Source organism: Triturus cristatus, chromosome 10, assembly GCF_964204655.1.
Source record: "Triturus cristatus chromosome 10, aTriCri1.1, whole genome shotgun sequence".
Taxonomy (NCBI): domain Eukaryota; kingdom Metazoa; phylum Chordata; class Amphibia; order Caudata; family Salamandridae; genus Triturus; species Triturus cristatus.
This window is the reverse complement of record NC_140593.1, coordinates 510,518,438-510,543,465: the sequence shown is the minus strand read 5'-3', so window position 1 is coordinate 510,543,465 and position 25,028 is coordinate 510,518,438. Positions and strand designations below refer to the sequence as shown.

Here is a 25,028-nt window from a genome sequence, read left to right as displayed (position 1 = left end):
TGGGTCCATAAACCCCTCACCCGCAGGTTGTTCATGTGGGCTCCCCACCCCAGTTGGGAAGAGTCTGTTGTAATGGCCACTGTCAGAGTTGGTTGTGTGAAAGGTCTACCCTGTGTTATGTCCTTCCTGTTCCACCATGTCATCTCCCGAAGAACTGTTTGTGTGACAACCACTAGATCCTCCCAACTCCCTATTGCCTGTGACCATTGTTGTTGAATCCATTCCTGGAATGGTCTCATGTGCAGTCGAATGTTTGGGACTAGATGAATGCATGAAGCCATCATCCCTAATAATTTCCCCATGGTCCTCACTGTCAGAGCTTGCCCTTTGTGGTATAGATGGGTCTCCTTCAGTACTACTGTCCTCTTTGTGCTTGGGAACACCTTCCCTAATGTTGTGTCGACCCTCTCTATGTGCTGTTTGCAAAGGTTGTATGTGATTGCTCTTACTAACCAGTCATCTAGATATGGGTAAACGTGTATTCCCTGCCTTCTTAGGTGGGCTGCTACTGCTGCTAGACAATTTGTGAACACTCTTGGTGCTGACTTGAGTTCGAACTCTAGCACCGTGAATTGGTAGTGCGTTTTGTTGATTAGGAATCGGAGTAGGTTTTTGTGTCTGTTGTTCATGGGGATGTGCAAGTAAGCGTCCTTTAGATCTATAGTTGCCATGTAGTCCCCTACCTGGATCTGAGGTATTACTTGTCATCTTGAATTTTTGAGTCTTTATGAACTTGTTTAGGAACCTTAAGTCTAGTATAAGTCTTAATGTTCCGTCCACATTTTGTATGAGGAAGTATGTTGAATACACCCCCTTGTTCCTTTCATTGTAAGGCACCCTCTCTATGGCACCCTTGTGTAGAAGTTCTTGTTCCTCTTCGAGCAAATGAGACAGTTCTCTTCTTGAATGAACCTTGTTCTTTGGTTTCTTGCATGGCGGTTGTATGTCTATTAGTTGTTGTGCCTTCTGAGATCTTTTTAGAGTGTGCGCCAAGGTTGTAGTGCAGTCACTTGGAGGTGGGTTGCTGTCCCCCTCTTTGCTGTAGGCCTCTTTCTTGAGTGCGCCCTTGAAAAGATTGCCTCCCCTGTTGGTATTGCCAACCTTGTTGTTGTGGACCCTGTTGCTGACCTCGATTCCCTCCTTGGTGATCTTGTTGAAAGGTCTGGTGTGAGGCTACTGGCTGGTGGTTACCTCTGCCTGTTGGTCTCCGCGATGGTGTCCCGCTACGCATACCTCTGAATTGTAGTGCCCCCATTGACCTTGATGTTTCATTTTCTTTCTTCAGCTGAGTTAGCTTGTCGTCCACAGCTGTTCTAAACAGTTGTTCTCCATTGAACGGATTGTTCAAGAGGTTACTTTGAACCTCTGGTTTGAGCCCTGAGATTCGTAGCCAGACGGGTCTTCTCTCCGTAACCCCAATCATCATTTGCCAGCTTGCTGTCTCCGCAGCATCTAGGGCTGATTTTAAACATGTATTAGCCATGTTTTTCCACTATTCTACCAAGTGGCTTGCCCTTCTCTGGAACTGGTCTGGCAGATTCTTGAGCAGTTCGCCTACCTCCTCCCAGTGCTTGTATGAATGCCTATTGATCAAGGCGTTAGAGTTGGCTATGCGCCACTGAATCGCGGCACTTCGTTCCATCTTCCTGCCTGTGAGATCCATTCTTCTGCTCTCCTTGTCTGATGGTGGGCCCACGTTAGTGGGTACATTAGCCCGCTTTCTGGCTGTGGAAGCCATTATAGAGTCAGCAGGCACTGAACCTCTGATGTACATTGGGTCCTTGGAGGAGAGCTTGTATTTTTTCTCACCCCTTGGTGTTACTGCCTTGCATGTGGCAGGTTCCTTAAAGGCTTCCTTTCCCTGCTCCAGCACACTTGAGAGCATGGGCAGGAATTGGTTCCTTGTTTGAATGGGCAGCAAGGTTTCTAGGAGAAAGCAGGACTGTAGCTTTTCCTCCTCTAGCTGTAATCCATAGGCGTCAGCAGCCTTCTTTATTACCTGATAGTACATCCAGATGTCGTCGGGGGGGGGGTGAGGGCCTCTAAGGGTATGTATCTACCCCTTCTGGCGAGTCAGCGTCGAGATCTTGCCACTGCATGTCTTGTGTCTCCGTGATAGGTTTGGTCCTCTTTTTCTCCCTCGGCTTCAAAGTAGTAGTCTTCTTCCTCCTCTTCGTCGTCAGCCAGTTCTGGGGTTGTAGGAACCTGTAGTTCACAGACTCTCTCCTGAGGCGGAAGCCGGGAGATTTTGGCCTCACTAGCACGTTGTGTTTTTAAATCTGTAATTGACTGTCACTTGAATTTACTCTGATGCGCTCGCTCGCTGATGACACCTGACCGCCCAGCAGATCCATTGCTGTAGCGGAGAGGGTTGCCACAGCAACGCCGCCCTCGGCCACAGGACACGCCCATCGGCGCTCACCACGTCTACAAGCCAGTCCTTAAATTGATTCGCGCTGCGTACTAGCGCTGTTTCACAGACTCTCTCCTGAGGCGGAAGCCGGGAGATTTTAGCCTCACTAGCACGTTGTGTTTTTAAATCTGTAATTGACTGTCACTTGAATTTACTCTGATGCGCTCGCTCGCTGATGACACCTGACCGCCCAGCAGATCCATTGCTGTAGCGGAGAGGGTTGCCACAGCAACGCCGCCCTCGGCCACAGGACACGCCCATCGGCGCTCACCACGCCTACAAGCCAGTCCTTAAATTGATTCGCGCTGCGTACTAGCGCTGTTTCACAGACTCTCTCCTGAGGCGGAAGCCGGGAGATTTTAGCCTCACTAGCACGTTGTGTTTTTAAATCTGTAATTGACTGTCACTTGAATTTACTCTGATGCGCTCGCTCGCTGATGACACCTGACCGCCCAGCAGATCCATTGCTGTAGCGGAGAGGGTTGCCACAGCAACGCCGCCCTCGGCCACAGGACACGCCCATCGGCGCTCACCACGCCTACAAGCCAGTCCTTAAATTGATTCGCGCTGCGTACTAGCGCTGTTTCACAGACTCTCTCCTGAGGCGGAAGCCGGGAGATTTTAGCCTCACTAGCACGTTGTGTTTTTAAATCTGTAATTGACTGTCACTTGAATTTACTCTGATGCGCTCGCTCGCTGATGACACCTGACCGCCCAGCAGATCCATTGCTGTAGCGGAGAGGGTTGCCACAGCAACGCCGCCCTCGGCCACAGGACACGCCCATCGGCGCTCACCACGCCTACAAGCCAGTCCTTAAATTGATTCGCGCTGTGTACTAGCGCTGTTTCACAGACTCTCTCCTGAGGCGGAAGCCGGGAGATTTTAGCCTCACTAGCACGTTGTGTTTTTAAATCTGTAATTGACTGTCACTTGAATTTACTCTGATGCGCTCGCTCGCTGATGACACCTGACCGCCCAGCAGATCCATTGCTGTAGTGGAGAGGGTTGCCACAGCAACGCCGCCCTCGGCCACAAGACACGCCCATCGGCGCTCACCACGCCTACAAGCCAGTCCTTAAATTGATTCGCGCTGCGTACTAGCGCTGTTTCACAGACTCTCTCCTGAGGCGGAAGCCGGGAGATTTTAGCCTCACTAGCACGTTGTGTTTTTAAATCTGTAATTGACTGTCACTTGAATTTACTCTGATGCGCTCGCTCGCTGATGACACCTGACCGCCCAGCAGATCCATTGCTGTAGCGGAGAGGGTTGCCACAGCAACGCCGCCCTCGGCCACAGGACACGCCCATCGGCGCTCACCACGCCTACAAGCCAGTCCTTAAATTGATTTGCGCTGCGTACTAGCGCTGTTTCACAGACTCTCTCCTGAGGCGGAAGCCGGGAGATTTTAGCCTCACTAGCACGTTGTGTTTTTAAATCTGTAATTGACTGTCACTTGAATTTACTCTGATGCGCTCGCTCGCTGATGACACCTGACCGCCCAGCAGATCCATTGCTGTAGCGGAGAGGGTTGCCACAGCAACGCCGCCCTCGGCCACAGGACACGCCCATCGGCGCTCACCACGCCTACAAGCCAGTCCTTAAATTGATTCGCGCTGCGTACTAGCGCTGTTTCACAGACTCTCTCCTGAGGCGGAAGCCGGGAGATTTTAGCCTCACTAGCACGTTGTGTTTTTAAATCTGTAATTGACTGTCACTTGAATTTACTCTGATGCGCTCGCTCGCTGATGACACCTGACCGACCAGCAGATCCATTGCTGTAGCGGAGAGGGTTGCCACAGCAACGCCGCCCTCGGCCACAGGACACGCCCATCGGCGCTCACCACGCCCTCAAATTTTATCCAAATCAATACTATTTACATGCACAGGAACCGGAAGCGCAGCGGACGAGCGCAGCGGGCGCGACGATTGCGCGCCGAAGGCGCGCATAAGGCAAGCTCGTCTGCGCTCGTCCGCGCTGAGGCCGGGCCTAGGGCCACCCCCCCTACTCTACCTGGTCCGCGGCCCATCACCAACTCTCCTCTGCTATCCTACTCCTCCGCAGAACTCCTGAATTATAAACCATACGCCGAGAAAGCCCACCCCATACCCCTCCTTAACTACAACTCTTGCATCGGACCGCTTAAATGTCCCACATGCACGGAGATGCCGTCCACAGACACCACTACCTCCCCACCCACAGTGTCTGCAGCCCTAATAAACGTCCGTTCCTTACCTAAACACAAAATTGAAATCGCCGAGTTCATTGACTCCCATGATCTGGATATATTATTTATTACCGAGACATGGGGAGACGAATCCTCTGGACCTGACTTCAGAGACGCTATGCCTAACAACTATTGTGTAAGCAAGCTAGATAGACCCTTAAGAAAAGGCGGAGGAATAGCAATTATACACAAAGAACACCTAAAACTAACAACATCAGAAACAACTCTTCCTGAGTGCGAGGCTCTCCTTTTCGCCATATGTATCTCCAGTAAAACTACCTTTAGAGGTTTGCTAATCTACCGCCCCCCAGGATCCAGATCAAAATTTCTTTCAAACTTAGATAAAATCATCGAGATGCCTATTGGATCCCAACACTTCACCGTTTTAGGTGACTTCAATTTTCATCTTGAATCTCATGATGACCCTGATACAGGAACATTACTCGGTGACTTGGAGACAGTAGGCCTTATGCAAATTGTCAAATCACCCACCCACTTAGCAGGGCACACCCTAGACGGCCTATTTACCAACAACAGAGACATCACAATCACTAAGGTCACCCCTCTAATATGGACAGACCATTCTGCAGTATGCTTTTCAGTTCCCATTAATCCTTGTCCACCTTCCCAGACAACTTCTGGATCAACGAAATTCAGAGACTGGAAGAACATTAATCTCAACCAGCTCACTCAGATCATACATGACAGCCCTCCGCTAAACAATCAGGACCCTGTAGCTGCTTCAGCTACCTACCTGGAGAATCTGAACGCAGCCTGTAACAAACTAGCCCCCACAAAAACCTCTCACAGGAACAGAAAGCTTCCATCCGCCCCCTGGTTCTCGGAATCTCTCAGATTACAGCGCCAATATTGCAGAAACTTAGAAAGGCAGTGGCGCCGACACTATAATAACCCGGACAAGATTAGCTATAAAAACGCCCTCTCTAATTACAAAAAACTGATTACATCCGAGAAAACCACCTACTACACCAACCAAATTAATCAGGCCAAAAACTCATCAGGAAAACTGTTCCAGGTGGTAACATACCTGTCCAATCCTCTGCCACCCTCCTCAGAAGGATCCCAGGCTCTTTCAGATGCACTGGCCACATTTTTCGAAGATAAGGTCAGAGCCATCTTCTCCACTTTTTCGCCTGACCCTTCCTTATCCCATACCGAGCACTCCACTGCCAATAATACTCCACAATTTTCAGCCTTTGAAAATACCACGAAAGAAACTGTTCAACCCCTGATTGCCCGAACCAAATCCGGATCACCACTTGACCCATGCCCTCCTGCCGTTCTCAACCTCGTCGCAGAAGCCGTTGCCCCGTCACTCACCACTATCTGCAACGCAATGTTCACATCCGGCACCTACCCTTCGGTATGGAAGGAAGCCATTATTAAACCGCTACTCAAAAAACCCAGTTTAGATCCTTCTCTTCCAGCCAGCTACAGGCCTATTGCATGCCTCCCTTTTCCGGCCAAAATCTTTGAAAAGATCATGAACCAGCAATTGTCAACTTACATCCACAACAACAACTTACTGGATGACACCCAGTTCGGGTTCCGTCAGGGACACGGCACGGAGACAGCACTCCTGAAAGCTGCGGACGAAATACGATCCACTATGGACAATGGAGGAGCTGCAATCCTCATACTTTTAGATCTGTCCGCAGCCTTCGACACGGTCGATCATACCACACTGATCGACCGTGTCGTGGCTATAGGAATAAGGGACAAGGCTAAGGAGCTTCTCGCCTCATTCTTGTTAAACCGCTCACAAACGGTGAAGTTGGGACAATACACCTCCCAGACTTTCTCCTTGCCTTGCGGTGTACCACAGGGATCCTCGCTAAGCCCGACACTATTTAATATATATGTGTCTGACTTAGCGAGGGTCATCAAATCCCACGGAATTTATCTCACCACATACGCAGACGACACACAACTGGTGTTGTCCGTATTCGATGACGGCCAAACAGTAGCTTCAAACTTCTAATCTGGTATGAAAGCAATAAGCGCCTGGATGTCATCAAACTGCCTTAAGCTAAATTCTGATAAAACAGAAGTGATGACATTCGGGAGACTACAACCAATCTGGTCTCCACAATGGTGGCCCCAACAAATGGGACAACCTCCAGAACCAGTAGTCCAGGTACGAAATCTGGGGGTTATCTTTGACAACAAATTGTCCTTCCAGCAGCATGCAAATTCAGTGGTTTCATCCTCCTTCCACACCTTAAAAAAGATCAAAAAACTCATTCTGTACTTACCATCTTCTGCAGGCAAAACTTTAGTCAGCACGTTAGTCTTTTCTAAAACGGTCTATTGTAATGCCTTGCTTCTAAATGCACAACAAAAGGTCCTCAACAAACTACAGACTGTACAGAATGCAGCAGCCAGGACCCTGCTACCCATTCCCAAATTTGCATCTGTCTCCCCCTACATCCAACAGCTACATTGGCTGCCGGTGAGGAGCCGCATCAAATTTAAAGCCTTGTGCATAGCTTATAAAGCGATCCAGAATCATGGCCCCCTATTCCTAAAACAAGCCTTTCACCCGCCCGAACAGCGAAGAACACTGCGTTCATCCTCAGCCCATCTGCTAACAGTCCCCCGCACAAGAAGGGCTAACTGGGGAGACAAACGCTTCATCGTTGCCACAGCTAGACTGTGGAACACTCTCCCTCTCCACATCAAATGTGCACCAACTCTGCTCAATTTCAGAAAAAAACTGAAAACATGGTTGTTCCAAGCCTAAACCCCCTTCTCCGACAGAGAGTTCTGTAACAACAGCGCCGAGACACCCTCGGGTAATTGCGCGCTCTAAAAATCGCCATAAATAAATAAATAAAATAAAATAGTTCCTCGAGGTCTCTTTCAGGAAGTGTCTTGGTTTTCGGCGGGATCTTGAATTGCTTCATTGTCTCGTCGAAATCTCTCCTACGCCGCAAGATACTTGCCATTTCGGCTTCGAGCCTCTTCTTTTTCTTCTCGAGCTCCAACGCTTGTGTTTTGGCGTTGAGATTTTCGGGGTTTCTCTTGGCGCTTGTCGACATTGAAGTCGAATCTTGCTTCACCCTCTCTTTTTTCGATATCGAGGAGTCTTTTTCGTGACTGCTCTTCGACGACTTTATCTTATCAAGGGTTTTCGCCGTCTTTAAGTCCTTGTCAAAGGAACCGATGGACTGTTTGTCCTTGGACGAGCTTGCGGTCACCGAAAGTTTCGAAGCCGGGGCTGTTTTTGAGGACATGAGTCTCTCTTTCGGGGTTCGGTCGACTGTCTCGGGGTCGCTGTCTCTCTTACCTCCTTCAGAGTTCTTTTTTTGGCGGCGACGACTTGGACGTGCGCGTCCTCATCGCCCTTCGGCGACGTAGTCCTCTTCCACGCTGGAGAGGCCCAGGTCTCAAAGCGATGGTGGTGATCCTTGAACCTGCATGTTGTAATTCGTTCTTCTTTGCCTTTCCCTCACCCTCAAGGTCTTCAGGGTGAACGCCGAGCACGCGCTGCAGTCTTCGGAGCGGTTGTCGAGCGGCAGGCAGAGGTTACAGACTGGGTGCTGGTCCTTCTGTGCGTACTTAAGATGGCAATTGTTGCAGAACTTGAATGGTGTCTTGTCCATTACAGCGCCCAGGGAGCCCCCTGTGTGTGCATTCTCCTTTCTTTCCCTCTTCTCTGCGTCCTGGTTCACCTGCTCGAAGGCCGGTGTGTCGATAAGTTGTTTTCCTGTTCTTCGAGTTGATATTTGTGGATTCTTCTCTCCAAAGTTCTGGAGCTCCTTCCGTTTCGATCCAGTCCCAACGGCAGAAAAAAAGAATCTGAAGATGGCGACCAAAGGTGGGAGCTTCCGGAGGAAGCACGTCGACGTCACAGAAGGACACCAAATGGTGGTATGTCGGAATAATGCACAGCATAGTGAATCCAGAAAAGATTCACGCTGCAAAACACCTTCATCAACCGAACCCTCTACCATGCTAAATTGCTAATCTTCACCCTAGCAATCTTCACTCTATTTTGTATGTCCTAGGTTATAGTTAGACCCCCACCTTTACTTAATTTCCTAATTTTACCATAACCTTCATTTTGATTATACATTTCCTACCATCCTTCGGCTACTCTTCCTGGTCTCTGCACCATGTTCCCTTTCTTTTACAGCTACCATGCTTGTCATAAAGCAAAACTGACTGCATTGCTGTTTATCCTTAACTAGTGTCCATCTGTGTGGTTCATTAGCATCAGTAAATTGAGATCATTTCCTCATTGAATTTGGCTCCCGCTGCACAAACTGTGCAATAAACTGAGAGTTTGAACTCTCACCCACTAGTTCTTTCTCCTGAACCATGTATTTAGGGTTCTAAAACATGCTTCTATTTTAAGGTATATTTGCAGATGCCGGTTTCTCTGCTTATTAATTTTTTGCTGTTGATACGTTTCTGACTCTCAGTTGGACTTGTTAGAACCGGAAACATGCAATCACTTTGTATCTGGCGAACAGTCTGGAAAATAGACACAGCCTTATTTATTTATTAAAGGAGTTAAGTTACTACCTCTTTGAGAAGCGTAGTCAAATGGCTCCAGGAAGAGCAATAAATTGTGGGGGAAATCATAACAGTCATGGAGATGCTATCTACCAATACCTTTCATCAATACTGCCGTAGCTCTATGGGTCTGAATGATTCCAACCCACGGCCTGTATTAGCAAACACCTATTATTGTGATCAAGCTTTCAACCTTTGCAGCAAAACTGACTGAAGACAGGCTAAGGATCAATATTACAGAGGTTAAGAGAAAACTGATTCAGTTTCTCTCTGACCAAGTATATAAGGCACGTTCGGAGTGCCATACGGAAAGCAGAGACTACAAGACAAAAACCATGGTAATTGGTATAATTTACCTCTTGGGTCCACACCAATCTAGTTCTGCAAACTGGGCCAAATACACCCTCTCTGCACCGGACTCTCAAGATTGCAAGGGTGAACAGTCAAAAGTTACTAATGGTGGTGTTGTTGGGGGTGTGGGAGCGTAGCGTCTCAGAACTCAACCAAAAGACACAATTGTTATGTGGCCCAGCCCAGTGCTTATCTTAGTAAGAGGAAATTACTTAATTATCACAGCAAAACATGATACAAGACAATTCAATGGGGTCTAGATGCAGCATTACTATTGCAACGATATCTATGAAAACAGACCACCTGTCTGGCTCCCTCTCGTCGTTGCAGGATTTCATATTGTATGTACAACTCCTAACTTCTAGTCACAGATCAGGGACAGGTGGTGTTGTCTAGGTCACCCCTAACTTGGAGCAGTTCATTTCAAGAGTTTGTACCTGAATGGTACCCAAATTAAAGGGATCATTTAGGCAACAGTCTCTGTTCCTGCTGCAGAACTCAGTCTGCTCATGTACTTCTGTCTCAAGTGATGCGCCGTTACACACTGTCATTGTGGCGCTCTTAGCAGCGTGTCCACTGACATGGGATCACAGTGGCAGTTTTAATTGGGACTGCAGCCAAGGTGAGGGAGAAGCATTGCTGGGATGCTTGGTAGGCAACTGTCCAGGAAGGTGTGGTCTCAAAGCTAGCATCTAACAAGTAATCATTGTTAAATTGTGGCCCTTGTCCTGGTTCACACAGGAGTAGTGCTTCTTAGGACAGTTCCGGCCTTCAAGCCAGGTTTGACTCCTGCTTTAGCAGCAACCTTAGACTTTTCCTCCTGGACAGTCTCTCCTCCCGGATGGCCAAGCACTTTTCTCTTCTCTCTATGGACTCTGAGCGGGCAGAGATTTAGGGTTTTAGATGACAGGCAGACCTTTGGTTCTCCAATAAGCTGTGCAGACTTCAGGTGATGGTCCCTCACCTGTGGTAGACACCGACCCTAGTCACACAGGAGTACTCTGTGTAGCACTGCATTCTTTTGTCAAAGAATTTGGAAAGGGAACCTAGTGGGGCCTTTGGATCCCACTTTTATACACATTTTCCAGACAGGGGATGTGGATCCGCTGTCTAAGGTTTGAGAATTTGTTTAGGGTGGTTCTCCTTCAAATTTTGTGATCTGGCTGTTCTTCAAACACAGCCTTTATTCAAAGTGATGGATCTAAACAGAAGGTAGCAATGGGGCTGGTTCCACGCAGGAGTATCCAAACTATGAGCACAATAATGTAGGAGTTATCTGTGTCTGGCTGGCATCAGCCTTCCTAAAACAGCACTCGGGCTGACAAAAGGGATGGCTACCTCTAGAAACGTTCTCATCTTGAACAACAAACTCAAATACCTACACCTGAACAGTTCAGACACTAAACATTAGCGCTCAGGATGAATTAATCAGCAGCCCTTTGCCTGTAAGGTCCTCATTAAATTTCTAATGGAAGCCCTGTTTCCATCTGCCTCTCTCTTCAGTGCCTGGGTCTCCTACCTCCACATACAGTAATGCAGGTAAGAGACTTCCACTGCCTGGGGGAAGCGGTCTTTATCTTCCATTTTGTGCCATGCTAACCCAGGGGCATCCAAAATGGATTCCACTGGTCCCATTACTAAGACTCTCACAACCCCCGGATTCCTACTTCCATGCATGCGCTACACACTCACTCCGCATACAAGTATTGTTATGCTATCAGGTTTGTAAAGCATGTAGCTGCCCCAACAACGGGGCTTCCCAGCACTGGGCTCAGAGGATAAACAATCTGCAACTACCGGCTTATCAAAGGGAGGTGGGGTGAGGCTAGGTGGAAAAAAGCCATGTTTTCAGGGATTTCTTGAAACGCAAGTGGTTACGGGTGTTCATGATGGGAGAGGAAGTGAGTTGCAGAGAGACGGGGCAATAGAACGAAAGAGTGGCCACTCGCTCTTGCTCTCCTGATTTGGGGAACAATGGGCTAGTTATGGTCGACTGAGCGCGTGTCAACATGCATACGGTATGTCAACCCAAGGTTCCTGGTTTCATGTAACATCCGAACTTTACACGATAGGAGCCAGTAGGCTCACCTCTCAAGACAGAAAAAACGGTTTGATCATACTAATGATTCACGAAACATGGTATGCTGCTGCCACCACTTTATTTGATGCATCCAGGCTTTACAGTAGTCCAATACCCACAATGAAGGCACAACTGGTATGACCTTCCAGGTCAAAGACAACTTCAGGACCTCCCATTATCAGGGACAGGCCTAGGCTTCAACATAAATGCTAGATTAGTGTGACTCCAGGGCCAAATTATAAATCAGGATACCATTTTCACCGGCAGTCAGACACTCAGGGCAGGTGTGCATGCCAGTTTATTATGCAGATGACATTCTCGTACCAACAGAGATAGAAAGCAAGAAGGCTATCTATCCTCTCAAACATTTACAAGAAATATCAGTCTACACATGAAGAAGTCGGTTAGTCTAGACTCAGCCTTAAAAAAAAAATGAGAGGATTTCAAAATCAGCCATGTGGGAAATATGTTTGTTCAGAATAATCACCCTGGATATTTTGTCTTTTTAAGGACTCTAAGTTTGCTGGTATTATGACTGTTTAGGCGGTCACTCAGTGCCACAGTGCATGTACTCGAACGCCACTATTCTACTGTTAAATTGGTTTCACACAAAACAGGTATTTCATTTTCCAGTAAGGTCTTTGTATGTTCGCTCAGAAACTGCACCAGTTGCGTGGAAGTTACATGGTATGTCATACGTGGGTTAAAGTATGCATTTCCAACACACACATATATAACAAAAATGTATGACTCCTGAGAGTACCACTGTGGTCCAGCTGGGCTGCAGTTTGAAAGCACTATAGTGACACAGGACATAGAATGTTCCTTTTCCTAGCAGAAAATGCTATTTTATATGTCAGCTAATTTATATCTAAAGTGTGCGTTTTATGCCCACTGGGTAGGGGGGTGCTTAAAGTATAAGAATTATTAAGTAGCACACTAGGAATCTGGAAAAGCATGTCCACACAGTGATGAATTTCCTAAAAGCTCCTTTCACCAGATCGCAAAGCTGTATTTTTAAAGGACAGCCCTAGGTATGAATAACATAATTGGAGTTTTGCTTAGGACAAAAAGCTAGGGCATCAATTAAGAGTTATTTTGACCTTGTTTCAAAAATCTAATTTAAAGGTGAAAGTAGATTTTTGACAACTTTAGTGGAAAATTAAATTTAAGAATGTCTACTCTGTGCGGCCTGTGAGTAAACTAATTTAAGAACTGTTTTGCTTCTCAGCATGACTCCAGAGATCCTGTACAAAACCCTGTCTGGCTTGCTGGCCCTGATCTTGGGAAGCAAAGATCTGGCTTCTGGGCCCAGGAAGGCAGATATGTCATCAAGTGGTAATTTTGCAGGCAATAGCCATTTAAGAGGGTAACTGCTGTCCCACAAGCTTCCTACCAAGAAATCTGCCAAAGAAACTACCAGATGGATAAAGGAATTTTAAGATTAAATATTTAGCTTACGCTTTTTCTAGTTAGGCCTAGTTTTCTACTTAGGTTCATCTATTTCTGGAAGATGTTTAACTGTTAAAAAAATGATAATCTTTCACATAAATTAGAAACTCAAATTCCCAAGATCTAAACAAGGAACTCTGAATTCTCTTGGGGGACATGAATGCTTTGTGAACCTTAAGAGGATACGCTGAAAAAGTCAAACTTGTTTCAAGAGCCAGTCATTCAGAATTCTTTATAAACTTTGCAGTACTGCTGGGTTCCAGAGTTGAGAATGCCTAATTTTCTTCACGTTCCCATTTGATCAAGAAGTGCCAGGCCTCTGTTTATGTAATGCAGCCTGCATGGAGAACATGCACAGTGCACATGACAATATGGCTGGCCCGAGACGGCTGGCCAAAGCGTCATAAGCATTTTAGGTGCTGCTGCCACCACTCCTCCACCAGCCCCGCACACCTGGCTTCAGATGCAAAATGAATACAAAAAACTAAAATGATAATAAAGAACGTATCATTTTTTTTGTATTCAGCTTGCAGCTGAAATAGTGGGGTGACACTCCTCCGCCTTAGTGGATGAGCCACCACTGGTTGTACATCCCACATCCAGTTGGACTCATTATTAATTCCATATTTCACACCGCAGCAGAACTAAATTTCTTTTCAGTGCTCTGCAGAGACCACAAAGGTACACCTTTTTGCTATTTAAAACTCAAAAATCAATAAATACACAATAAAAAGTTAGCTTATCATTCCTCTGTACCATTACGACCCAATCTTCTTACACCCTCTTTCTTACCCGTGTCCTAATCCCTGAAGAGCACAGTTCACAACTAGCAAACAGTTCTAGAGTATTTATATACATGCAACTTATAAGTACAAACAGGTCAGGATAAAAGCTGTATCCCTTCGACTTACCTTTCTGTAAATAATATTAGAGGAAAATGTGATTTATTAACGTTAAAACACTTCTGTTAATTGATTATACGTCAACAAATGCAAAGACAACAAGCATAAATACATCAATTTGCAAATTAATAATAAAGATGAATGGCCGCAGTTAACACGGAGTCGTGTACTGAGATATAAAGAGAAAAGCTTTCAGCATCAGCACAATTTATTGCAGTGTATGGTAACGGGCCTACCGTATAGAGACTCCAAGCTGGCAGGACTATTATCAATGAGAGCTGAAGCCACCCATACGATTCCGAGAATAAGAAGTGCAAGGAGAATTAGCATAACAACAGTTTCCAATATGCGAGCTCTAATCCCCTAGAAAAATGAAACAAATGTGTTATGTAGTTACTTTCGACACAGACAAAACAAAAAGAAGCAAAATTGAGGCGAAAGAAATGTGGCACCAGGAATTCATGCAAGACTGCCATGGAAAATGGAGAATGCAGATTTTTGTATTGCTCGTGCATTTGTTTTTATCAATTAGAATATAATGTTAAGATTTCAAATTGTTTTTGGTTTCAAGCCCCTTACACATTTTAAAATAGTTGTTAGCAATTACCCTGTTGAATTTGGGAGTCCCAAGGGATACAAATGTCACTGGTTATGAAAATAATCCTTCATTTTTGTGCAAGTATTTCATGTAAATATAAATCATTCATGATATTAAGAAATTCAATAGTTCTTACGCACTCCGGTTTGCAATTGCATTCACCTACACTTGGACACTTTCCCGCGGCAAGATGTGGAGGGCTACTAGGATGCTTTGCTGCTACAGAGTGTGGTCTTTTTAATGCAAGTCCTACATTTGACAGCTCTACAATTACAATCCCTCACCTGCCCCCTCCCAAAGGCTTCATAAACCTGGTTAGTGACGAGGAATATTAGCAACGCATCAGGGTATGAAGCGTGCGAATCGAGTGAACGACCAGCCAAACGGACAGGTGGCAGAAACTCAAATCAAATATTTGCATACGAGTTGCGTTAATATTTTTAGCCTCAACTGTATTATTTGTATGCTATGCCTGTAGTGTAATTTAATGATAGTATAATTACCATATGAAAGATATGCAATAGAACAATTGTTTACTAAAGTTGTTCTTTGTCATGTAATAAAGTGAGGAAGTCATTACCAGAGAAAACACAATTGTAAATTTGCCCCAGCAGAAAATAATGGAATCTCACAATAATTTGCGAAGAAAGATAAGATTGATACTAATGAACAAGTACACCCCTGAAAAGACATCCTTTAAACACTATTCTCAAGATGGCCCATGCTGAACCCAGTAAGGGCTCCAGAATCCCATCTCATGCATCATTAAATATAGTTAGCACCTCCCATTCTGTCTTTTTTATAGATCTTCAGTAAATATGGACTCAATTAATGCTTTGCTGAGGTACATTTAAAAAAAAAATCCGTCTTTTTGTTAGACGATTGACTGTATTGGTTTGGAGAGTTATGTTTCAACGTTATCTCGGAGTGATATTATCCGAGAATTTACAATTGGATCTTCACAGAGATCACTTAATAGCTGATAAAGGAATTTTGGTAATATAGATGCTAATGATTTGTATGAGCGGGTATGTATTCTTGTCTTTTACTTTGATTGATTTATTATCTCAAATGAAAGGAAACAATCTAAGTTCAGTGTCCAAAAATCTGTTTCAAAAGAAGCCCTTTGATTAGATTTGGGTTTAGCCAGAATTTCTTTTAAGGCATTTGGAGCTACCCTGAGATACATTTTAAAACACATAATGCAGCTGCTAAAACCCTATGTGAGGAAATTAAAAATTACCTTTTAAAAACTAGCTCTACTGTTTACAACTTTTTGAAGAATTTAAATCTTGTCTCTGCACAGTTATTAGGATGACAAAATACACTGCTCTACTTGTGTACACTTTGAATTAGTATGTTCAAGTCCAGAGCTGATATTGAGGCAACCCTATTTTTTTTAAAACTTACTGGGTCATATACCATGTGATGTTTCTTTGTTGATCTCAGAACTAATATTGCATTGCAATATGTTGAAATGAAAAAAGCTAAATAATTATGATTGTGTTTAACCTCTTTGCCCGGTTGGACGGCAGGGTCCAATTCAAGTTTTGATTCCTTGTTACGCTCGGATATTTAACACAGATGTTAATCCATATGATTAATGAAAAAAACCTGAACCATTATTTTGCTGACATCTGAGGGAGGAGAGGAGTATGTATATGCACTGACTGCACATGGATGCAAAATAAACAATCTGTAAACCCTATTTAGCCTCCTATTGACTGAATTGAATTAACAAGCACTGACAACACTAATAGGTCTGGCATTGGCAAGCAGGTCCAATAGTTTAAAAAAAAAAAATGTATTCCATGTAAATGCCACAAAACTAAAAAGGAAAAAAAGCAAATTTGCCACCGCCCAAACGTGGCAGCTATGTGCTTCTAATAAACATTTTGAAATTTTAAAAAAAACATTGCACAGGATTTATTAGAATGGTACTTCAATAGTTGTAGAAACCCTGTTTAGTTTTAAGTACATCATAGGAAAATATGATCCTTACTTGGGCAAACAAAGGCACCTGAATGCTAAGTTAAAATAACAAACAACAATGAGTAAATAAAATAAATTTAAAAAAGGACTTGAAAGACAAAAGCATTAGCAATGTAAAGTATTGGTACACTTGTGCTGGCATTGAAATGCACATCTGATCAGGCAAAATACCTTCTCTTACTGTGCAATTGGCCGAAGTGGGCTAACCCATTTCCCATGCTGTGTGCTATGGTGGGCAGAAGCAAAATGAGAATGACTGTTTTAAAAGCAGATTGAGAAAGAGGATGGGCTCCGACCCCTCTATGCATATGTGCATGCATGTATTTTCAATTAAATGAGGCCAGTTAGGCAGCTTAGCATTACAACAAACAAATGATGGACGGAATGCTGACAATGCAGACATTCTCCCCCAGTCAAGAGATCTGGGTTAAATCCATCGTTCTTTTGCCCACTACGCCACCCCAGTTTAGACATGGCTATATGCAAATCAGCCTTGACCCTGTGCCTCATGGGAACAGTTCAGCCCGAACTGCCAAGCCATGTCTTACCTGGACCGGAATCAAGCATCCTAGGACCGGTTTCTGGCTATCAACTGTCATCAGCCAGGATAGCTTGACTCCAGTGGCGTCGTGAGCACGGGTCCCACGTCTGGGAATACCCATCCCACTTAGGGCGAAAAGCGTTACAACAAACAAATGATGGACGGAATGCTGACAATGTAGACATTCTCCCCCAGTCAAGAGATCTGGGTTAAATCCATCGTTCTTTTGCCCACTACGCCACCCCAGTTCAGACATGGCCATATGCAAATCAGTCTTGACCCTGTGCCTCATGGGAACAGTCCAGCCCGAACTGCCAAGCCATGTCTTCCCTAGACCGGAATCAAGCATCCTAGGACCGGTTTCTGGCTATCAGCCGTCATCAGCCAGGATAGCTTGACTCCAGTGGCGTAGTGAGCACGGGTCCCACGTCTGAGAATACCCATCCCACTTAGGGCGAAAAGCGTTACAACAAACAAACGATGGACGGAATGCTGACAATGCAGACATTCTCCCCCAGTCAAGAGATCTGGGTTAAATCCATCGTTCTTTTGCCCACTACGCCACCCCAGTTCAGACATGGCCATATGCAAATCAGTCTTGACCCTGTGCCTCATGGGAACAGTCCAGCCCGAACTGCCAAGCCATGTCTTCCCTGGACCAGAATCAAGCATCCTAGGACCGGTTTCTGGCTATCAGCCGTCATCAGCCAGGATAGCTTGACTCCAGTGGCGTAGTGAGCACGTCAGTTAGGCAGCTTAAGCAGTCTTTAGGCTAGAACTAAAAGGAAAGATTTAGATAGCAACAAAACTGAAATGCACACCCTTTCTCTTAAATGAGAATGGAAATATGGCTTAACTTTCTACAAAAAAGCCAAATTCTATAGAACATGAAACTATTGTTTACCACTTTTTCTCTATGCATAGATACATTGAAAAAAACTCTAAATGTTTAGTAATAGAACTGCACGCCACATGTTCAGTTTATAAAGATTTGTTGTTCTCCCAAAAACGATTACAAATCACAGAAATACAAAGATACAATGGAGTTCGACACCAAACAGCTATCCATCCTCAAAATTAAACTCCATAAAACATTTAAAATATAAAGTATTTAAAAGGATATCACAAAAATCTACAGACCTTGAATCCATCCTTGAATATCTGCATCTATAAAACATTTACAAAATATACAGACACAATAGCAATCTGTTATTGTAGGCAGGAAGTGTGCAATACTCAGAGCTGTTGTCTAATTTGTAATCCTATTCCTTACGAGCACACTTCTCCCAGTCTTACGGGAGTGCATACACTACAAACCTTCAATCCCGTACCTCTACAGTGCACAGGGTTCTAACTACTCAAGCCCTTTCAACTTCCAGTGCAGAATCCTAAAGGGAGACCGTCAGATCACAGATTCATATAAAATCCAATGAATGTACTTACAATAGCTGGATCAAACATGGCTGACTTTAAGCATAGCAGATTTCCAAATATGGTATATATTTCTCCATGCGCATAGGAGAGTAACAGAGAACTGAATGCAGAGCATGCATAGATTCAGATATTAGTTCTTGTTCTCTCAAAGGAACTATATTTAATTCATCTCTAGAGGAAAAAAGCAGCAGAAATAGTGTATGTTGGATGTATTGGCATGTTCAATAATTATGTGAATACTATTAACCGAGTCCTCTTCCTGGATTGAAAATGATGTTTTATGTGAAGGAGATTTCACACTTGTAGCATGTGAGGGGAAATTGTGAACCATCCATGCTTCTTCTTCTGTTTGTTTTTTAACTGTGAACTGATAGCTGGAGACCACCTATTTCAGTTTGATCCTCCTCTTTAAATAAATAGTTTGTTGGTATTACAGTCTTTTATATCTCCTCTGCCACTAATACAACCGAATTATTGAAATATATAACAGTCTTTGGTTATTCCAAGTTACTTTGTGCTGTTCAACTGGAGTCTGTCTGGGTGATAGGATGTCAAATAATGAACGAAAGTAGCTAGTGATCAGGGGTATCGCAGCAAGCATAACTGTACGTGGAGAGAAAATGTTCCTTAGCTTATTTCTAGAGATTTTCCTCTGGGTAAGGCAGCTTTCAAGGTATGTAGTGTCTCTGTCAATGGACTTATCTGCACAGTGCATGACCCCCACTACAACTATTTATTACAAAAAGTTTGAATATTGCACAACTCACTCAAATGTCTCTCCATTTCGACTGTTGGAAGCAGAAGTGTGCCTAGATAGTCTCACCCAGAGGACAGACCAAGACAAACTGGAATCAGGCTGCAGATGAGGAGTGCTGCCGCACCAGGGTACACCTTCAGTACTGGATGCGGGGGTCAGACCTGCAGCCCTACAGCACGCAAACCCATGAATCCCGACCCGGGGAAGTCACAAGTCGTAAGGAGGTTCAAAAGTGTAGAGCACTGGGACAGAGTGGAAAGCTCGAATGTGCCAGCACGGGGCATGACCATACCAAGCCGCTTCTGTGGTGCTTCCCCGACAATAGAGAGGGAGAGGCTGAACTAAAGTGAAAAGTGTTGAGGCTAAAAATCCTGCAACGCTATTTTTAGGGTTTCAGAACAGTGGGCACAGTGCTCTGACTTTTAGCATCATCAGAAGGAATTAAACAGAAGGAGGGCTCACTGTGGGCACGTAAACTTTATTTATCCACTTGCAAAGTTATTTTGTTCAGTACCAGCATTCAGTTTAAATCTTCAGAAATCATGTTGTACCCAAATGCATACAAGAATTGGCAAAAGGGCAAGCAAACTAATTGTAAAACTGGCCTGAGTTGTCACTTGCCACCAAACTGTTTGATTCATGTCAGCAATAATGGCTAGACTTTGATGGAGAACGGGGCAGTCTTTTTCCCTCCAAAAGCCTCTTTATAACCTAGGACTGTGTGAAGCTGAACATTTTCCTACGTAAAATGGTGTCTATCTTCAGGAAAATTTCGAGAAATAATGCTTTAGCGTGAAATGCAGTTTGCCAGTATCTTACACATGAAACATTATTACTTTTTAAACAGGAGGAGCTCACTTCACCTTAAACCTTTTCATAAGGTAGCGGCAGAAGACTGGTTCCATCAGAAAATATCTCTTGGCGACATAATTCCCATTTTCCTACCTATACTAGCCTCCTGTGGAAACAAATTTAAGAATATTGTGCCACACGAACTTTTGAGAAAATTAAAGAATTTTATCAGTGTAAATAAAATTTCGCACTGGCAAGTTTTAATTACTTTTTTTAATATAGCACTTCATGCCGCACATCAGTCATTTCTAAACGCTGTCACTGACGGGTACTACTATTACAAATACAACAATTGATGGACAGAATGCAGAACAATGTCATACATTAACCCCAGTACAGAGATCTGGGCCTAAATCCATCGTTTTTTTGCTCACCATGCCATTCCAGTTTGAGCCATATGCAAATCAGTCTTGACCCTGTGCCTCATGGGAACAGTCCAGCCCGAACTGCCAAGCCAGGTGCTCCCTGGACTGGAAACAAGTATCCTAGGACCGGTTTCGGGGTTTCACACCTCTTCAGCCAGGATAGCTTGATTCCAATGGCATGGAGAGCACGGGACTCACGTCTGAGCATACCCATCCCACTCGGGGTGACAAATGCAAAAACAACAATTGATGGACAGAATGCAGAACAATGTCATACATTCACCCCAGTTTCCGGTCCAGGGAAGGCATGGCTTGGCAGTTCGGGCTGGACTGTTCCCATGAGGCACAGGGTCAGACTGATTTGCATATGGCCATGTCTGAACTGGGGTGGCAGAATCGGCTAAAGAACGGTTATGGATCAGACCCAGATCTGTTGACTGGGTGTGAGTGTTTGATTGGTTCTGATGCTCCGTCCATCACCACCCCCTTTTGTACCGCTTTGTTTGCCATAAGTTGGCATGGTATGCTCAGACGTGAGTCCCTTGCTCACTTTGCCACTGGATTCAAGCAAGCCTGGCTGAAGACGGCTGAAATACCAGAAACCGGTCCTAGGAAGCTTGTTTCCGGTCCAGGGAAGGCATGGCTTGGCAGTTCGGGCTGGACTGTTCCCATGAGGCACAGGGTCAGACTGATTTGCATATGGCCATGTCTGAACTGGGGTGGCAGAGTGGGCTAAAGAACGGTGATGGATCAAACCCAGATCTGTTGACTGGGTGTGAGTGTTTGATTGGTTCTGATGCTCCGTCCATCACCACCCCCTTGGGTACTACTATTACCCAATAAAATCTTACTCAATTTACCGACCACAGCAGGATGGAAAGCTGAATCTGCTGTGTTGAGATGAGAACAGTATGCCTGCCTTGCCCTTGCTAAAGATTAGGTGCTGAGAAGGCTGACCTCATTCAGTCTAAAGCCTATGGATAGTGCAGATGGGGGAGTTTTGGAGGGCCCTCATCGCCTTTTGCAGGATGGGCCCATACGTTTGCCGTTAATTAGGGTAAAAGTGCTGCCTTAATTTGTTGCATTTGTCGGCAGCTTTTCACATCGTCTCCCATACCATTTTGCTTCAGCTATGTCCGAATTGGGCATCAGAGGCATGGCTTGGGGGTGGCTGGAATACATCTTAGAGGGGGGAAAAGAGCAAGAAATCTGGCTCCTCCCTTATACTTCTTCCAGCAGCAGTTAGCGTTTGGGGTGCAGCTGGGCTCTTCTCTCAGTCCCATACTTTTAACAGCTCCATGGCCCCCTTAGCTAAACTTATTGAATACTACGGATTAGTCACAATCTCTTAGGCTGATGACATTCAGCTGCTCCTCAAGTTTGATTCCATCCTCACTAGTCCAGGTAGAAACGTCGAATCATGTTTGTTGGATATCTTACATTACAGATGACATTTTGGCCCTCAATGCAATGCTGGCAAACAGATTCTAGTGTCCGGGCAAGTGAGCGACGAACACTGGCTGTCCTTCAGCTAGCCGTCTAATCCCCCACACCCCTGACACCCACTTTTGGTGCTAGGATCTTGGTATCAGACTTGATGACATGGGTTCATTTCATTCGGAGATTCTGTCTGCTTTAGCAACGTGTTTCATGCAACTTCGGACCTTGAAAAATGTTTCCCCAGGATGGGCCGTAGGGCAGTTGTTCATGCCTGGATAAAATCAAGAGTTGACTATGCCAACGTTATCCAGCTCTGCCTCCTGGATCGATGGATCAGCAAACTTCAAGTGGTTTAGAGCACTGCTGCCCACCTTATTTTGTGTAGTCTCAAAAGGGCAGTGGTTAATTTGTAAAAAAAATAAATGCTGGGGCTCTAGTCAGAGGGCAGCTTGCACCAGGCCATTTCTCCTGTTAGCACCACCTAAAACAGAACCAACTACTAACCATGAAAGTGGGGACAGGATGTTGTGTAATGGCCAGAGCTGCAGACTTCGGAGCTCGGGAAGGTTTGAGTCTCTGCAATGGCTCAACATCCTGTGATTCTGGGCAAATCACTTAATCTCCCCATAAATTAATGCGTCCTTAGCTGGTGCTCATGAAAAGGGGCGGTGTTGATGATTAAGGACCGGTGCAGAACATCAGAAACCACCGGCTCAAATTAAGTAGTGCAAGAGGGAGGATGTATCTCATTATCTGCGTACTCTTCATTGGCTTCCTATTAAGAAGAGGATTCTGTTCAAGGCTCTTATGCACAGAGCCTTCTGTAAGTGGGGCCCAAAATACTTTATCGATATGACTGAATTATTTTCCACCTAGACCTCTTTGATTTTCCTCAGCTTTACTGGTTAAGGTCCCACACTTTAGATGAGTTAGGAAAGGACGGAGCTCCAGGGCTTTAAGTGGGCCGGGTCTCACCGGTGCGGAGCACAGGCAGATTTTTAAGGGGGCCTCGAGACGGGTCTCTATCAGGCTCTGTGTTGTAACCTGGCACAGGAGGTCCGTTTTTTCCCCGGACTGCAGTGTCAGCAGGCACATGGATGTGCGCTGCTCACTTCTCACTAGTGGAGAAGTTACGGCATGACCTCATGCCAGGTGTGCGTTGTAGGAGAAGGGAAATCCTTTAAAGGGTTTTCTCTCTGGATTTCCGTTCTCTTTTTGAAACTCAGGCGCAGCAACATCGTCGTGGTGTCACCAGGGCTTTAAGTGGGAGCTTTTTCAATGTTATATACAACAAGCCATAGCTGCTGCTTATTTATCTTATGCAACTAACTATTGACAAAGCCAATAGCCCTGCCTTGTTGTAGGTATGATGTTACTTGTTGTATCGTATAACTGGATGCAATTACAGAAACAGCAAAATACAAGTCGGTAGCACACTCTGCTAGTCACAGATTTTTAGCTTATGTGTTTTTAGGCCAAGCCCTTAATTATATTGCCACGCCCCTTTGAGATCCCCCCCCCCCCCCCCCCCCCCCCAGTTTTTTCATCCCATGTAAAGCCCTGGGGAGCTCCTTCTTGGTTATGGCGAGTAAGGAGAAGAATTTGTTGCCACTCTCATTAAGGCATATTGCCCAGAAATTTGCTTTTAGGAAAGCTCTAAAGACCTGTCCTCTTTGCCTCCCGGTAGGTGGGTAGCGTGTAGGTGTTCCTCTGCACAATTAGTGCCAGGACACTCCCTGAAGTAGCTGTGCGCTTTAAAAAGCGTTCAATCACTTCTTTCACATGGACTGGGCCTGCCTGGCCATTACCCATTTCTGGGTAGGTATTGAAGGGTAAATGTCGGTGGTCCTGTGACACCCAATTGCCCTCACATCCTGGAGGCGATTGGGGGACGGAAGAGGGAGCAGACCTTTGTTAAAATCGCCACAATAGTGGTCAAGCGAGACACTGTACGTCACTGGAGGGCTTCGCCCCCCGTCACTGAGGGAATGGAGAGCGAGAGCGTGTATGTGTGTATATATTTGTGTGCTCGCCAGGAACGACTTATTTATGAGGCTCGAGGATGTCCGCAAAAACAGGACAACGTCTGGGGCAGTGATGCGAACATCATGGGCTGGACATTTCTCATTTGTTGTCCTGTTTATCTCATAGACAAGTGGATTTGTTACTGGCTGTTTTTCACTCTAAGAAACATTCATGTTATTAAGAAAAATAAAATAAACATAAATTCATGCATCATTTTGTATTGGGCCACTGGTGCTGTGGAACGTGTCAATAAAACACTTAAAACATTGGAAGTTTGGGGGCTTCATTATAACTAAACGATAAATATAATTGCTCTCGTGCAAAATTATTCCAACTTTGATGAGCATAAATCGCCCTAGATTTGTCCTGCAGCTTGAAATGCAAAACGTCATTTAACTTGCTTCGACTTTTAAACTATACTCTTGTTTTTGCATTTCTGCTTGTCACTGTTTGATTTCATATGATTTCACTAATTTTAGTTTTTTATCTCAAACCTTGACACGCACACTGGAAAAAAAGAGAAGCGGATAATGAAAGTGTGCTTTCAACAATGTAGTACCAAGATCTTTAAATATCGTTGTCCCATGAACTTTACCTCTTTCAGTGCCACCAAATAAGCATGTGACACACACAGCCGCACGGTTGCTGTAAGGACTTATTGCATTGTCTCAAGGACCACCAGTAAGTACTTCATACATTTCTTTGGTTCCCTTCCTTTGCAGTATTGCATAAAATAACCTCCTCTAGATCCAACGGGAGCGTAAAACCATTTCTTAAGATGGATCGCGCCTAATACTTCCAGCTAAAAAAGTAGATTAGCATAACGTGTTTGTTATTCCAATCAAGGGAATGGAAGTCAGCCGGTGGCCGAAGGCCAAACCCCGAAGCCTTGCCAAACGCAAACCCTGCATAAAGTATACGTAATACACCAATCTATTTAAAAACACTCTACTATGCGGAGTGGGGCTGCTCTAAGCGGTCTGCAGAGCCATCGTGTGGACATTTGCAGTACTGCCTTACGTCATTGAAACATTACACAATCAAGGCTACTTCATCG

General features: G+C 44.9%; 1 protein-coding gene across 2 annotated transcripts in view; it reads right to left on the bottom strand.

Moving 5' to 3' along the window:
* LMBR1 (limb development membrane protein 1) overlaps window positions 1-25,028 on the bottom strand; it is a 753,627-nt gene that overhangs the window by 342,585 nt on the left and 386,014 nt on the right. For both annotated transcript variants that reach the window (XM_085631970.1, XM_085631971.1), the window contains exon 6: window positions 14,204-14,330. In XM_085631970.1, coding sequence (XP_085488096.1) covers window positions 14,204-14,330 — 127 coding nt within the window. The remainder of the gene's footprint in view (window positions 1-14,203; window positions 14,331-25,028) is intronic.